Source organism: Arachis ipaensis, chromosome B07, assembly GCF_000816755.2.
Source record: "Arachis ipaensis cultivar K30076 chromosome B07, Araip1.1, whole genome shotgun sequence".
In the NCBI taxonomy this organism is placed as follows: Eukaryota; Viridiplantae; Streptophyta; class Magnoliopsida; order Fabales; family Fabaceae; genus Arachis; species Arachis ipaensis.
In genome coordinates this window covers 119,066,216-119,079,276 of record NC_029791.2, presented here as the reverse complement: position 1 = coordinate 119,079,276, position 13,061 = coordinate 119,066,216, and the positions used below count along the sequence as shown (strand labels likewise).

Here is a 13,061-nt window from a genome sequence, read left to right as displayed (position 1 = left end):
CTATTAATATATTATAATAATTCTAAATCATAGAATTAAATTTTAAATAAAAATAAATTCTTTTTCTTAAAAAAATAATTTTTTTATGTTAAATATTTTGAAACAAGCTCCAAATTAAAATATGAAAACGTGCAAAAAGTAGAGCGCCTTCCTCACACGTGCACGTCAAAACGCCAAAAATTGAAGAAAATCAATTGGGGTTTCGAAAGCGAAGAACTTTGCCCAATTCAGGTTCCGATTCCACGTTCCCTCCTCAAATTGATCGTTGTCTTCGTGATGGGACACCACCGTGAAGCCGTAGAGGTGGCCAAGACGGTGCTTGATGTTGCTGACGTCACTTTTGCCGCCGTCGAATACGGCCATCATTACCTCCACGACAAGCACCACAACGCCGCCGCCCAGGAGCCTCCTGCGGCTAACTGTCCATCGGATGAAGAAGAATTACAGTCTCTTCGATCGGAGAATCGCCGCCTCAGGAACTTGCTCGACCAGAATTTGAAGCTTCTTCGGAACCTATCTGAATCGCCCACTTTTCTGTTGGGCATATTGGTAGTGATTGATAAACCTTACAATTTGTTTCTGTTGATGATTATAGCTTCATGATCGGTTAGTTTCCACCGTGGAGTCTGATGAGTACTTGGCTAAGCTCAAGTTGTTGCAGCAGGAAGGGTTTGATGGTGCCATGCAATTCCCTTTTAAGGAAGCCACTGGTATATATGCATTGTGCAATTATGCATTTATATTGAAGTTTAATTTTTATGCATTGATCATCATTCAATCAAATTCATTCGTTTAGATAACCATTTAAGTATACACCCAAAGAAATAAATAAATTTTAAGTATACATTAGCTCATTTACTAATATATGATATGATATAGTTAGATGTTTATATAAAATGTTTTTACATTGATAATGGATTAATTTACTTGGATATTGAACGTTTGACAAAATGTTTTTACATTGATAATGGATATTAAACGCTACAAGTATGGAGTGTTGCACACCTTATAAATTCGTAAATCTGAACTCTTCATTTATTATATTTTATTTGAATGTTCTGGATTTAAAAAGGTAACTTGTTAATCAGGTTAATCATTTTTTGATAAGTTTTAGATTTTTTTTGTAAGTCTTAAGTATTGGGCTGAAGTTCAAAATAAAAAAATAGTATATAAATATTAAAAATAACATGTCTGTAATAATACAAATAATTGTTTAAATATAATTGTATTTTAATTTTTCATTCTATTACGTACACGTTGAGGATAAGTTGAAATTAAAGATAATGGACTTGTTGTAACTGTCATGTATTTTGTGCTTTGATTGCGTTGTCATCTGAGAATCATGGCGCCTTCATGGAGATCGGGTTCTTCTACAGAATCAGTTTTACGTTTGGAGTTAGCCAACCAGCAGCGGCGACATAAAGCGTCTTCCTTTTTTATGGCAGCAATTTTTCAGGCTTTGAAGGTCCATTTATGGTAGATGTGGAATGGGGTGGGTTCAAGAGCGTCAAAATCTGTGGCTAGACAGAACAATAGTGGAAGCACCTGCTAGCAAACAAAACAGTGAAAATGCTTGAAGACATCACATCAATAATAACAGAATAACGGAGGAAGTCGATCAAATTTTTCTGAGTACTTTTCTGGTGTAAAGATAGTCCTGTGTTAAACGAGCGAATTAGTTTTTTTTGTTAGTGCCGGTTTATTTGTTCAGCCCATGACAAAAAAAAATAACAATAATAAATAAATTTAATTTACTTAATTACTTTTGATAGCAGGTTAACTTTTAAAGAGTGCTGTACTCCCTACTTTGTCTAGAGTGCACTAGCTTTCGCCTAAAAATTATTCAAACTTTAATTTCAAAGATCCATTTTTTATCTTTGCGTTTAGAACCAGTTTGCCGTCTCTTTCAACAAATCTTGTCATTTTTACAAAGTTGGTTGCTTCTCATGGTAAACTTTATGTAATGTATAAAGTTCGCCGTACTCCTGGGCAAATTTTAAACTGCTTTCTCACCAAGACTATTCGGTCACCAAAATCACTACTAGTGACTCATCTTTTTTTCTTTGTTTTCATCTTCTGTTTAATCTATATATTGTCTGAAATTCCATTATTATTCATTTATTATGATGATGAAATAATATATAATCAAGAGGAATCTATCGTGTTTAGTTCTTCTCAACCAGTATTTGTATATATGCCATCTGAAGTCGAAAATCTAACTGCATTGAAGAATTTGATATTGCATGCCATTGGTCAACAACACACGAAAATCGTAAAAAAAATTTACTACATATATCCGTCCAAAGTAGATAACACTTTGTTTTTCAAAAGGTGTATCATAGATTATAATTATTATTTTGTTATTTTTTTTTATTTGATGATGATTTTGATAAGGTTTTACGTTTTTATGAATTAGATATCGATTACGTGATGACAAGAACATACGTCTTATTAGGGTCTGACACAACCATTGGACAAATGTCCATCTGTTGGAATTATTTATTTTTTCTAGTCGATTTAGGTGGAGGAACTTCTGCGGATACTGTTAATGATACCCCTTTTAAGTGGGGCATTTAAAATAAATATTAGAAGGACGATGGTTGACCTAAATAGGCCACCTGAAGGTAATCAAGAGGGATCAAATGTCGAGAATTCTAATGATGGTATGATGCAAACTAATGTTAAAAGTTATGAGAGTTCTGCTATTAGAGACCCGATGATGGATCTTTATCAAGTTAATCCTGATGACGGTGAAGATACTGAGGTTGAACTAACGGAAAATTCAGATGAGAAGGAGGAAGAGATGAACTATTTCAGTGACACACAAATCGCGTTGACACAGCCTACCATTTTTTATCATATGATCGGCTGGATCACTTTTTCACACTGAATCTCGAAACAATGACTTCTTATTTATTCAAGGAGGTCCCGAAGATGATCCCACCAATGAGAAAGTTATTATATCAATTAAGTCGTATAGCATTAAGAGAACTGTGGAGTATAAGATACTAGAGAGTGATCAATTGAAGTACGTTGTACAGTACATCTTCTTTGGGTCTGGTTGTCGATAGAACATACGCATATCTTATTGTCGAAAGTAGAAAAAATGGGAGGTGAGGAGATACAGTCATCTCCATACTTGCATGCAAACATCAACGGGTCAAGACTATAGAAGGTTGGACTCGAAGGTAATTGCTTAGCACATATTTACAATTGTCAAGGCAGGTCCAACCATCAGCATAAGGATTTTGTAAGGAAGTGTGGAGAATCACTTTGGTTACAAGGTGTCGTACATAAAGATATGACTTGCAAAGCAGATAGTCATTGCTAGGATATATGGAGATTAGGAGGAATCATACAACGAGCTTTTTCGTTGGTTATTCACAATGCAGATGTACTTATCTCGTAAGATTCATTACATTGCCTTTTCTTATCTATGCTTAATTAATTCATCATTTATATGTTATAACAACACTGGTTATTTAGGTATTTGGGTGCAACTTGTAGCACAGCTTTTGCCTGCTTTAGTCGATAATGTCATGTTTCATCAAGTGTTCTGGACGTTTCTTTCTTGTGTTGAGACTTTTAAGCACTGCAAATCACTTATTTCTATTGATGGCACCCACTTATATGGTAAATATGGAGACACTTTACTTATGGCTATTGCTCAAGATGACAATTCAAATATATCGCCTATTGCTTTTGCCGTGATCGAGGATGAGATGAAAGAGGCTTGGTCATTTTTTCTTTCTTATCTGAGGCAGCACGTGACATCTCAACCAGGCTTGTTGGTGATTTCAGACAGACACAAATCGCTTGTTGCTGCATTGAACGCTGATAGAAGTAGATGAAAACTGCTGCATGCCTTTCAAGCGTTTTGTGCAAGACATATTGCTGCCAACTTCATGACACACTTCAAGAAAAAGGACATGAGAAAGATACTTATTAACACACTTTAATAATCTAAATAAAATAATTTAAATTTATCTAACTTATTATCAAACACATTGAAAATAAGTCTAAATACCTAGACCATAAACTATAATTTTACTCTAAATTATAATTAATTCAAATAAAACAATAAACAAAATAATTTTTTTATTAACAAACATCTATTATCTCCTACTATAATCACATGATCGTTTGACATTATCTAAAATAATAATAAATGATAATCTAAACTAACTATATCATCTAATTATCAAACTAAATAATTATCAAACTAACTAAAACTAACAATAAAAGTTAATCTAACCAAATAAATATGATAAAATCATAAAATAATAGAACAATAAATTAAATTTAAAAAAAAATAAAAGAACAAAATTACTTGAAGTGACGAATTGAAGAGATAAAAATATCAAAACAACCAAAATGAGAAGTAAGACAAAAGAGGACAAAAATGAATAGTAAAAAGTGAAAAGTGAAATTTGAGAGGGATCACAAATTTTTATATTTAGACGAATTCACTTGAAATTCGCTGAAAAGTACAATGAACCTCATACACTACATAGAGAATGGCAAACATACTCTAGACACCAAAAAAAAAATTTAGATCTCTAAAATTAAAATTAGAATAATTTTTATTTGAAAAAAATTCGTATATATATACATATATATATTTTTTTAATTGTTCTTGCTGTGACTCAAAACACCGTCTGATTGTTGACCCTGCATCTCTTCCAGGTGTGGATTTTTTTGCTTTTGAATTTTATCCATTTCATATTTTCTCAGCTTTCTGTTAATTTGTTTCATAATTTAGAATCACATGCTAACCTAATATTGTTCACAATTATGAATATCTTCAATTTGCGAAGAAATATCCAGTTAATTCTAACATTTTTTACACTAAAAAGAATTTATTATAAAATTAAAAATAGTGTAGGTATATAATTAAAAGAAAAAAAGTATAAAAACTTATTGAAATTTTGGTAAAATTATAAAAACCAACAAAATAATTAAACCTAAGAGCTTGTTTGAAATGCTAGGAATTAAAATTCACTCAAGAGTTAAATTCTTTTTCTTATTTTGGAACAACTAAAAATGAATTATTTAAATTTCTTTGAGAATTCTAATTCTCATTTTTCTTTCATTTGTAAATAAGATCAAAATGAGTTTGATTTTCAAATGAGAAAGTATAGGTGAACATGTAAATGTTGAACAACAGTTTAAAAGAAGGTTAAATTAATTATTAAAATCAGATTCTCAATTCATTAGAATAATCAATTTTTGAATTTAAATTATTAGGGTTAGACAATGTTCCTATTCCTTTTCAACCCTCCTCCACTCACATCGTCGTTCATCCCAACGCTCATCCCCTCTTTTGCTTAGCCCGACACGCCTCCACTTTCGCCGGTTAGCCCAACGCTCCTCCCCCTCCGGCGCTCAGCCGCTCCCACCGACCCACCTATAGTACACCCTCGCCCATTGTTAAAGCTGTCTCACGTTCTCTCTTCATTACGTCGACATTGTAAGAAGCCATGGACGTCAGCGCTCTGCATCCCCGTTATTTCGCTGCCGCTGTCTCTGTGCAAACTTGCAGTTGCAGCTGTGCGTTTTTCACGAATTCGTGCTCCCGCCGTCACTGCGATTCACGACACCAGAACTACTACTGCAAGATGCTGGCTCGTGACCAGGGCGGCGCCGCTTGTAACACCCTACCACACAGATCCTTATACTTAAGTCATAAGACAGAGGTGATGAGGTATTACGACCTCTAAAGTAAAATTTATATATATAATAATAGTAAAAAAGATTTTTAACTATGAGCCTTTGAAGAAAAAGGTAAAGCAAAGTCATCAAATTGAAAAGCGCAGCACTCCAAAAAGCGATAACGTAACCAAAGCAGACAAGGATGAGTTGATACGGACATACATACATATAAATAGAAGAGTGCCAAAATACAGATAACAAAACTCAAGACTCGGTTCGCGAAGATAACCGGTCTTAGCATATAAGTATACATACATATATACATAGGAGAACCCCAAAATAAAACCCAAAAGACAGAATTATATAACCTGTTTCTCCAAAATAACCTCTATGAGGAGTTAATACAAAATATATATAAATAGTGGAGAATATAAGTGTCAAACTAAGTACAGATAACCAAAATAAAGCCCAAAAGATAAAGATCTTCGCGACATCAGAAGCTTCCAACATGGCTCAGCGAAGAGCCTCACATCCTGCTTCTGAAAACCACAAAATCCGCATGGATGAGAACCGGAGGTTCTCAGCATGGTTGTTCTTACAAAATTATTCCTTGGGATAGCGGGACATAAACTTGAATCAGAACTCTAAACAAGAGAAAAATAAAAAGTTAAGAAAGCCCATTAAAATTCATGATTATAAGGTTGAAATTTAGTTGTAAAACTCACATTGAAAGCGCTTCAGGTTGTGAATGTGTCTCCATCCGCACAACCATCATGTTCTATTGAGCTGGGTCATTGGCTGATTCTTCTACCAGACTCAACCTGAAATACACCCAAATAAAGTCAAAATACACTTGAAGCATTGAAAAGAAACACAGGCTTTGTTTTTTGAGAACTTACGTAGTTGCAGTTTTTGCTTTTTTTCCTGCCTTTTTTTTCTCGAATAAAATAATAAAGGGCTTTTTTTTCTAAAAAAAATATATACAGAATTAGAAGTAGAAGGTAATAAAAGAACAAAAGTAACGGTTATTTGAAAGAGAAATTACATGCTCTCTGCAGGCCTGTTTACACTACTTTGTTCTGTGTGTCCTTGAGAGGAAGGATCATCACTTCCCAAGTTCACGTCCGGTATTCTAAATAGATTTCATGTTATTCAGACAAAATATGATACACGTAAATCATGATAACAAGATTTTATTAAATAAAGCTTCTTACGTTTCAGAGGAGACATAGCGACCTTCTGTCGATCGCATGTCAGCTTCCTTCTCCCTGCGAAACAAGAAACAATTATTAGCAAAAAAAACACACTAAAATCTGAAATATACACCCCCATCAAGACATACCTCTGTGCACCAGAATTTTCATCGTTTTCCCTTAACAATTCATCTAGATCTTCACTTGATATTTCATATCTCTCACTACATTCATAAAAGAAGATGTTAACTAAAATAATTATGATGATGACGGTAATATAGCTTACGTATTACTGTACCCATCATAGGATTGATCTTCTTCAGGAGATGAATGCTCAGCAACAACCTTTTTCTTTTTGGATTGTGTTCTGAGTGGAATAAACAAATATAAATCAGAAATAAAAAATTAATTTTATCACAGAATATTATCCAAAGAAGTGCTTACTTTTTTGGTGTTCTTTGTGTCTTTTTCTTTTTTCTTTGCTTCTTCACCGGTGATGATTCTTCGCTTCTATAAGTTAATAAGAGACACTTCAGTTAATACACGAAATCTTGATAATTAAGCCAAAAGAAAGGAGTAATAATTTCAGAACATTACTCATCAATTGATTCAGATTCTGAATAAGAATCTGAATCCTCTTGACTCTTCTTCCTTTTTTTGGAGTCCATTCTGGAAGGCAAACAATCATTATTTAGAACATACTAAAGATATAAAATACACCCAGATGAATGCACAAGATACAACCAACTGAATGGACAATATACACCCAGCACAACAAACGAAATACACCCAGCTTAATAAATAACATACACCCAACTTGATAAACAAAATACACTCAAGTATGGTACTTACTTTTTTCTCTCTTTGCTGGATTGTTTTCTTGCTGAATCCTCTGAGTCTTCTTGAGTCTCAGACTCAGAGGTAGAACTGTCACTATCAGTTGTTTCTTTCTCTAAAGACGATGTTGAACTTGCCTTTCTTTTTTTTATTTTTTTGATTTCTTGTTTTTTTTTCTTTTTCCTCTATTTTTTTCATTTTCTCTCTTGTTTGCGCCATCTTTACAATCCCCTGAAACATCAGATAATTTATTTAGCAGCATTCAGATAAATAAAATACACCCAACATATTATGTTCACTTACCAAAATTTTCTCTGTTTCTGCATTCATTCTTTCGACCAACTGCTCCTTACTCCAGTTGGCAATCCAGGGTTTTCGCGGTCTTTCAGCCCTCTTCTTGCCTTTATTTTTAGAAAGATGAAAGTAAATTATCATCAGGGCAAAAAGGCAGCCATCAATTGCCTTCTTCTTTTTCTCCTTATAGTCGGTTATGCCCTTGATGATAAAGGTCAAAACATGCCCTCCCCAGTTTCGCTCCGTTATGCTGTCCATCTCAAAAATTGGGGCCAGGTGCACAGGCGAGATTTTGTTTATTGTCGTTGGCAAAAGGAACGCCATCTGTATATAGAGGATGAAAATCCTCTTGAACATTAGGCGATCCTCTTCGTTACCAACGCCAATATCCATCATCTCATCTGTAAGACTTTTGAGGGTCTTACCCTGGAATCTTCTAAAAATTACTTTGTCATCCTCAGAAAGTTTCTTATAATTGACTTTCTGAGGAAATAGACCTCCTACAAAAAAGAAAACAACAAAGTAAGAAAATCGGTTCAAATACACACAAGCATCAACTTAAAGACACCCCAAGCATCAGTTAATATACACCTATAATTTTTATCGAGTTACCTGTTGCGTTGATGCCAAGCGCATGACCTATTTTTCTTGGGGTTATTTTAAAAGAACCGTATCCGGTTTTCAGTCTGTTCTCCCCTAATTTGAAGTTGTTAGCCAGCTCCCTTAACACTTGGTGATGCACCCTTAGTGGTGGGATGTGCATCAAGCCACCGAATCCCAAATCCCTCACAATCGTTTTCTTCTGCTCACTCATGTTTCTGAATTTATCACTTAGCAGATGTGTTGCACACTTAAGGTCTTTTGTTTGCTGTAAACAGAAACAAAATTATAGTCAGATATGTTTCTATTATATAAAACTGATTTCAGGTAAGACATATATTTATTCTTACGTTTCTTCCAGGTTGGTTTCTTGCTGCCATTTTCTCTGAAATGAAAAATACACACAAAGTTATCAATAAGATACACCCATATATATGAGTTAAATACACCCATAGATAACAGTAAGATACACCCATAGATATGATTCAGATACACCCATATATATCAGTCAGATACACCCATAGATATGATTCAGATACACCCATATATATCAGTCAGGTATCACTCAAACATGCATCAATATACAAGGTCAAGCAATATACACCCATGGACAAGCAAATATAAGAACAGTTGCAACTGCTGACTATTACAGTATATCAGTTCAGAAAAATACACCCAACAATTTGTGCCATATACACCCATGTATATTACCTCATATACACCCACCAAACTACGGAATATACCCCCAAAAATCAGTTACCAGAAGAACTAGAACAACAAGAACAGTAACACCTAGAAGAACGAATAAGAACAGTGTAACATAGAATCAAGAATAACAGTAAAACCTAGAACAAGTAGAACATCATAAACTGTAAAATGAGACATAGAGCAAGAAGAACAGTAAAACGTACAACAACGTAGAAGAACAGTAAAACCTAGTTCGAAATATGGAAAATATACAGCAATGGTAATGTAACGTACCTTGAGTATTATAGCTTTGTTCTCTCTGGAGATTCTTGATCGAGAGTTCTATGGTGTGTTGATGGAGTTTTCGAATGTTAGCGACGAGGTGTATATCTTGAGTTTTGAACGTTGCTCGAAAATGGAAGGGTTGCTTTTTCTCTGAATGGCTTTGAGAAGTGGAAGAAGTGGAAGAGTTTGCCATTAAGGGCGCGGTTTACGCGAAGCGTAACCGTTTGAGTGGAGCGCGTGTAAATCACGCTCCATTCAATGCTCTTCACTATGCGCGTGTGTTTTTTATGGGCTAGGCCAACTTGTAAAACTTGTACACCGTTTTTGTTTGTATGTGTAGCAGGCCCGATATATTAAATAACTTAAAATATTTTATTTTTTCATAATTTATTTTTTGATTATTGATATTAAATTTATAATTTTAAAAATAAAAATATAAAAATATTTTTTTAACTCAATAGAAAAGCGGTTGAACCTGTTGAGCTGCTAGTGTATTCATAATGCAGAATGCGGCATGCGAAACATTTGCATTAGTGGGCGAGTTGGAGCATGTTTTACATGCACTTACTAATGAGAATGGTTTTTGTTGGGTTTGAATTAACTTGGTTGGAGTTGATTGCCAAAAAGGTTTGGATGTGTAGCGGGACTATTTACCTTATATAACATTGGAGTAGGATTTGTGTTTATGAATGGAAACATGAGATCGAGAAGACGAAGAACGAATATAAAACACACAAGTTGCAAATAAAAAACACAAAAAATAAAGCAATGTACCTTCTGGTGATGAATGAGGCTGATCTTTAGAGTTGTCTCCATTGTCTTCTCTACCATTATCATCCCTCGAAGCAGATTTAACAGACTTGATTTTTTTCCTACTTGATTGATCCGTATCCTTCCTTTTAAGCTTTTTAGCTCCAACAGAAGCTTGCAGCTTGGCCTTTGAACCACCTTCTTTTCTAGGCTTTACTTCATCTCTGTTGCCACTCTCCTTATTTGAAGCATCCAAATTCTCTTCGCAGCTGGCCTTTTTTGTTACTTTGGGATCAGGCTTCTTCACACTACTTTTCTTGCCATTGTTTGAAGGTTCCACAACTTCAGAAGACTCTAATACCTTCATAATTAACACTTAACAGAGTTACTACTTGCTAAGAATCATATAGCAGCGTTCAGTTTTCCTTAATTCTTTCAGGCATTATTGACGCATACTAGTTGGATTTTCTAACTCACCTCATCAACCTGTTGATTTATAAACTTCCTATATGGATCAAGAGTAAATTTATCAAGTTGAAGATCTTCCTCCAATAGCCGACAAAGAACAGCCATTGTAATAATCCTGCAATTAGCAAGGGAAAAGTTCCCAATGTCATATCTTATTAAAGGTCCCTAGTATGCATTGTAATCAAGAGAGATCAGAATGCTAAGTTGATCGAAAGAGTCAGCAGCATACTCAGAATTAGCCTTGATGAAGGAAGACCTTTTGGTAACAGCTTTCTTAATCCGTGCCTCCCTTTGAACTACCTTTCCTCCATAGTCCTTAGCTTCCTTTTCTCCAGTTGCAAATTTAACTCGTCGTTGCAAGTTTTTTGCTTTCTTGCCACCTGCAGGGCAAATATCCTCTACATCTTTTGATTGACATTCTCTGTTTGGTTCTTCTGTTTCTTGTATACTTGCAACTTTTCCCCGCACCTTCGCTGACGACTTTGGGACATCATAATCATAACCAGCCTCTTCTAAGCACTACCAGTTGTGTAGGGTAAAAATACACATCAATGAATTTACAAAGACATGTCATAAAATACAAGCTTTTTTCATCACATAAAGCTTTACAAATCAACATATGCAAATACATTGTAAAGCAAATGGTTGTGATCGCAAGTCACAATAAGCAATTATTGCATAGTTTAATTTCTAAAAGCCAAAACCTCCATGCATGGCACAATTAGGATACTATCTTAGTTCAACAATCAACACCATACACTAATGTGATCAACAATCAGAAAGTGGAAGTGTAGCCCTAAGAAACAATTATATTGCATGCTAGGAAGAGATTAAAACTATGATTGCGAAGCGAGATTTGGTTTTGGAGGGAAATGGAAGTCAAAACTCGCAAACAAACAGTAAAAGCATCTTAATAAATAAAATAAAATAAAAAAGGAGGTACCTTGACCAAATAATTGTTGATAAAAGTCTTATGAGGGTCCAATGAAAATTGCTGCAAGACTAAATCTTTCTCAAGCAATCTACGAACCCCTTCAAAAGTCAAAGAACTGCATGCAAAAGAAAAACATATATAGTGAGTAGTGAGTAGTGAGAGTAATGCAGAGAGAGCAGAGAGAGTGATTCAGTGTACTGACTCGGAATGTTGCTTGAAATGAGAAAGGCGAGAGCGGATAGCATTCTGAATCTCGGACTCCATAGCCATGATCACCTCCATCTTGCGTCTCAGAGCAAAGGGCGAGTTTGAAGTTGTGACTTACTGTATTTCAAAGGAGAAACTTGTGAACTAAGGATTTGAACTTTGAAGCACTCATTATGACTATGTCAAAATAAAAACAAATGTATTTTTATTTGTTGGATAAGTTCTTTAAGATGTTTTCATTTTTTCTAAATATATATATATATAAAATTTTTTATTAAAATTTAAATAAAAAATATATATAGTAATTATTATTATAAACATTTTACAATTTAAAAATAATTAATATTTATTTTAATCAATTTGGATTGGTTGAATGGTTATCTCATTTGTCTACTTAAGCAAGTATTTGGAGTTCGAATCTCACTCTTAATAAATAGAGCATCAATATGTGGTGGATTAATCCTCGACTTGCCGAGTTAGAAAATTCGTAGAAAAAAATTATATTTATCTTTAAAATAGATTAATTTTTCATTAATAGCAATATTTATGGACTTTTGTCTTCGTTGAAATTTACTTAGGACAATTTTATTTGTTGGTATCGTATTCATTCTTGAAGTCAAAACAATATGATCAACATTGTTACTTGTTAAAACTTCACATTTTATGAAATGATTTTCAAATTTTCAAATTCATAAACTTATGTCATTACAAAAGTTATTAAATCGATTAATATTTCTTGATAACATGATGTACCGAAACACCATTGTTGAATATTAGTTAGTGTGAAGAGAAACCAATAATAATTTTTGTTATTCAATATATAATTTATTCTATTGAAAAATAAATTAATATTTTCTAAATTTATAAATACATTTTCTTCTAATTTCTTACACTATTTTATTTGACAATATTTACCATTAAAAAATAGCAAATGACCATACTATCTTACAATATATATGATGTGCAAAATAAAATATATTCAATTTTTATATATACTAAGTATTATAATATAAAATAGTATAGTATTTACTATAACAATGACTCAAAATATTAATTCAAGATATATTTGGGCCTAGTAAGACCTCAGTGCAAGCTAGATCAACTAAAATCCATTGTTAGAGTCCCAAATCCGACTTAGGTTCATTACCTTAAAG

General features: G+C 33.7%; 2 protein-coding genes and 2 long non-coding RNA genes across 4 annotated transcripts; all 4 read right to left on the bottom strand.

Annotated features, from left to right (window-relative positions):
• On the bottom strand, nt 1,438-1,831 carry LOC110264736. Its single transcript, XR_002350906.1, has 2 exons — nt 1,756-1,831; nt 1,438-1,548 (listed from the first exon to the last, which is right to left on the bottom strand). It is a non-coding gene; the product is annotated as an uncharacterized LOC110264736 (long non-coding RNA).
• LOC110264762 lies at nt 6,698-6,970 on the bottom strand. The gene is made up of 2 exons (XR_002350927.1): nt 6,867-6,970; nt 6,698-6,784 (listed from the first exon to the last, which is right to left on the bottom strand). It is a non-coding gene; the product is annotated as an uncharacterized LOC110264762 (long non-coding RNA).
• On the bottom strand, nt 7,704-9,768 carry LOC110264735. Its single transcript, XM_021106777.1, has 5 exons — nt 9,558-9,768; nt 8,927-8,961; nt 8,589-8,844; nt 7,986-8,476; nt 7,704-7,913 (listed from the first exon to the last, which is right to left on the bottom strand). The coding sequence occupies exons 1-5, from the start codon at nt 9,739-9,741 to the stop codon at nt 7,782-7,784; spliced, it is 1,098 nt and encodes a 365-aa protein (XP_020962436.1). The 5' UTR covers nt 9,742-9,768; the 3' UTR covers nt 7,704-7,781.
• On the bottom strand, nt 10,003-11,982 carry LOC107607825. Its single transcript, XM_021107973.1, has 6 exons — nt 11,903-11,982; nt 11,710-11,815; nt 10,996-11,285; nt 10,776-10,881; nt 10,323-10,659; nt 10,003-10,031 (listed from the first exon to the last, which is right to left on the bottom strand). Exons 1-6 carry the CDS (start codon nt 11,980-11,982, stop codon nt 10,003-10,005), a joined length of 948 nt encoding a protein of 315 aa, XP_020963632.1.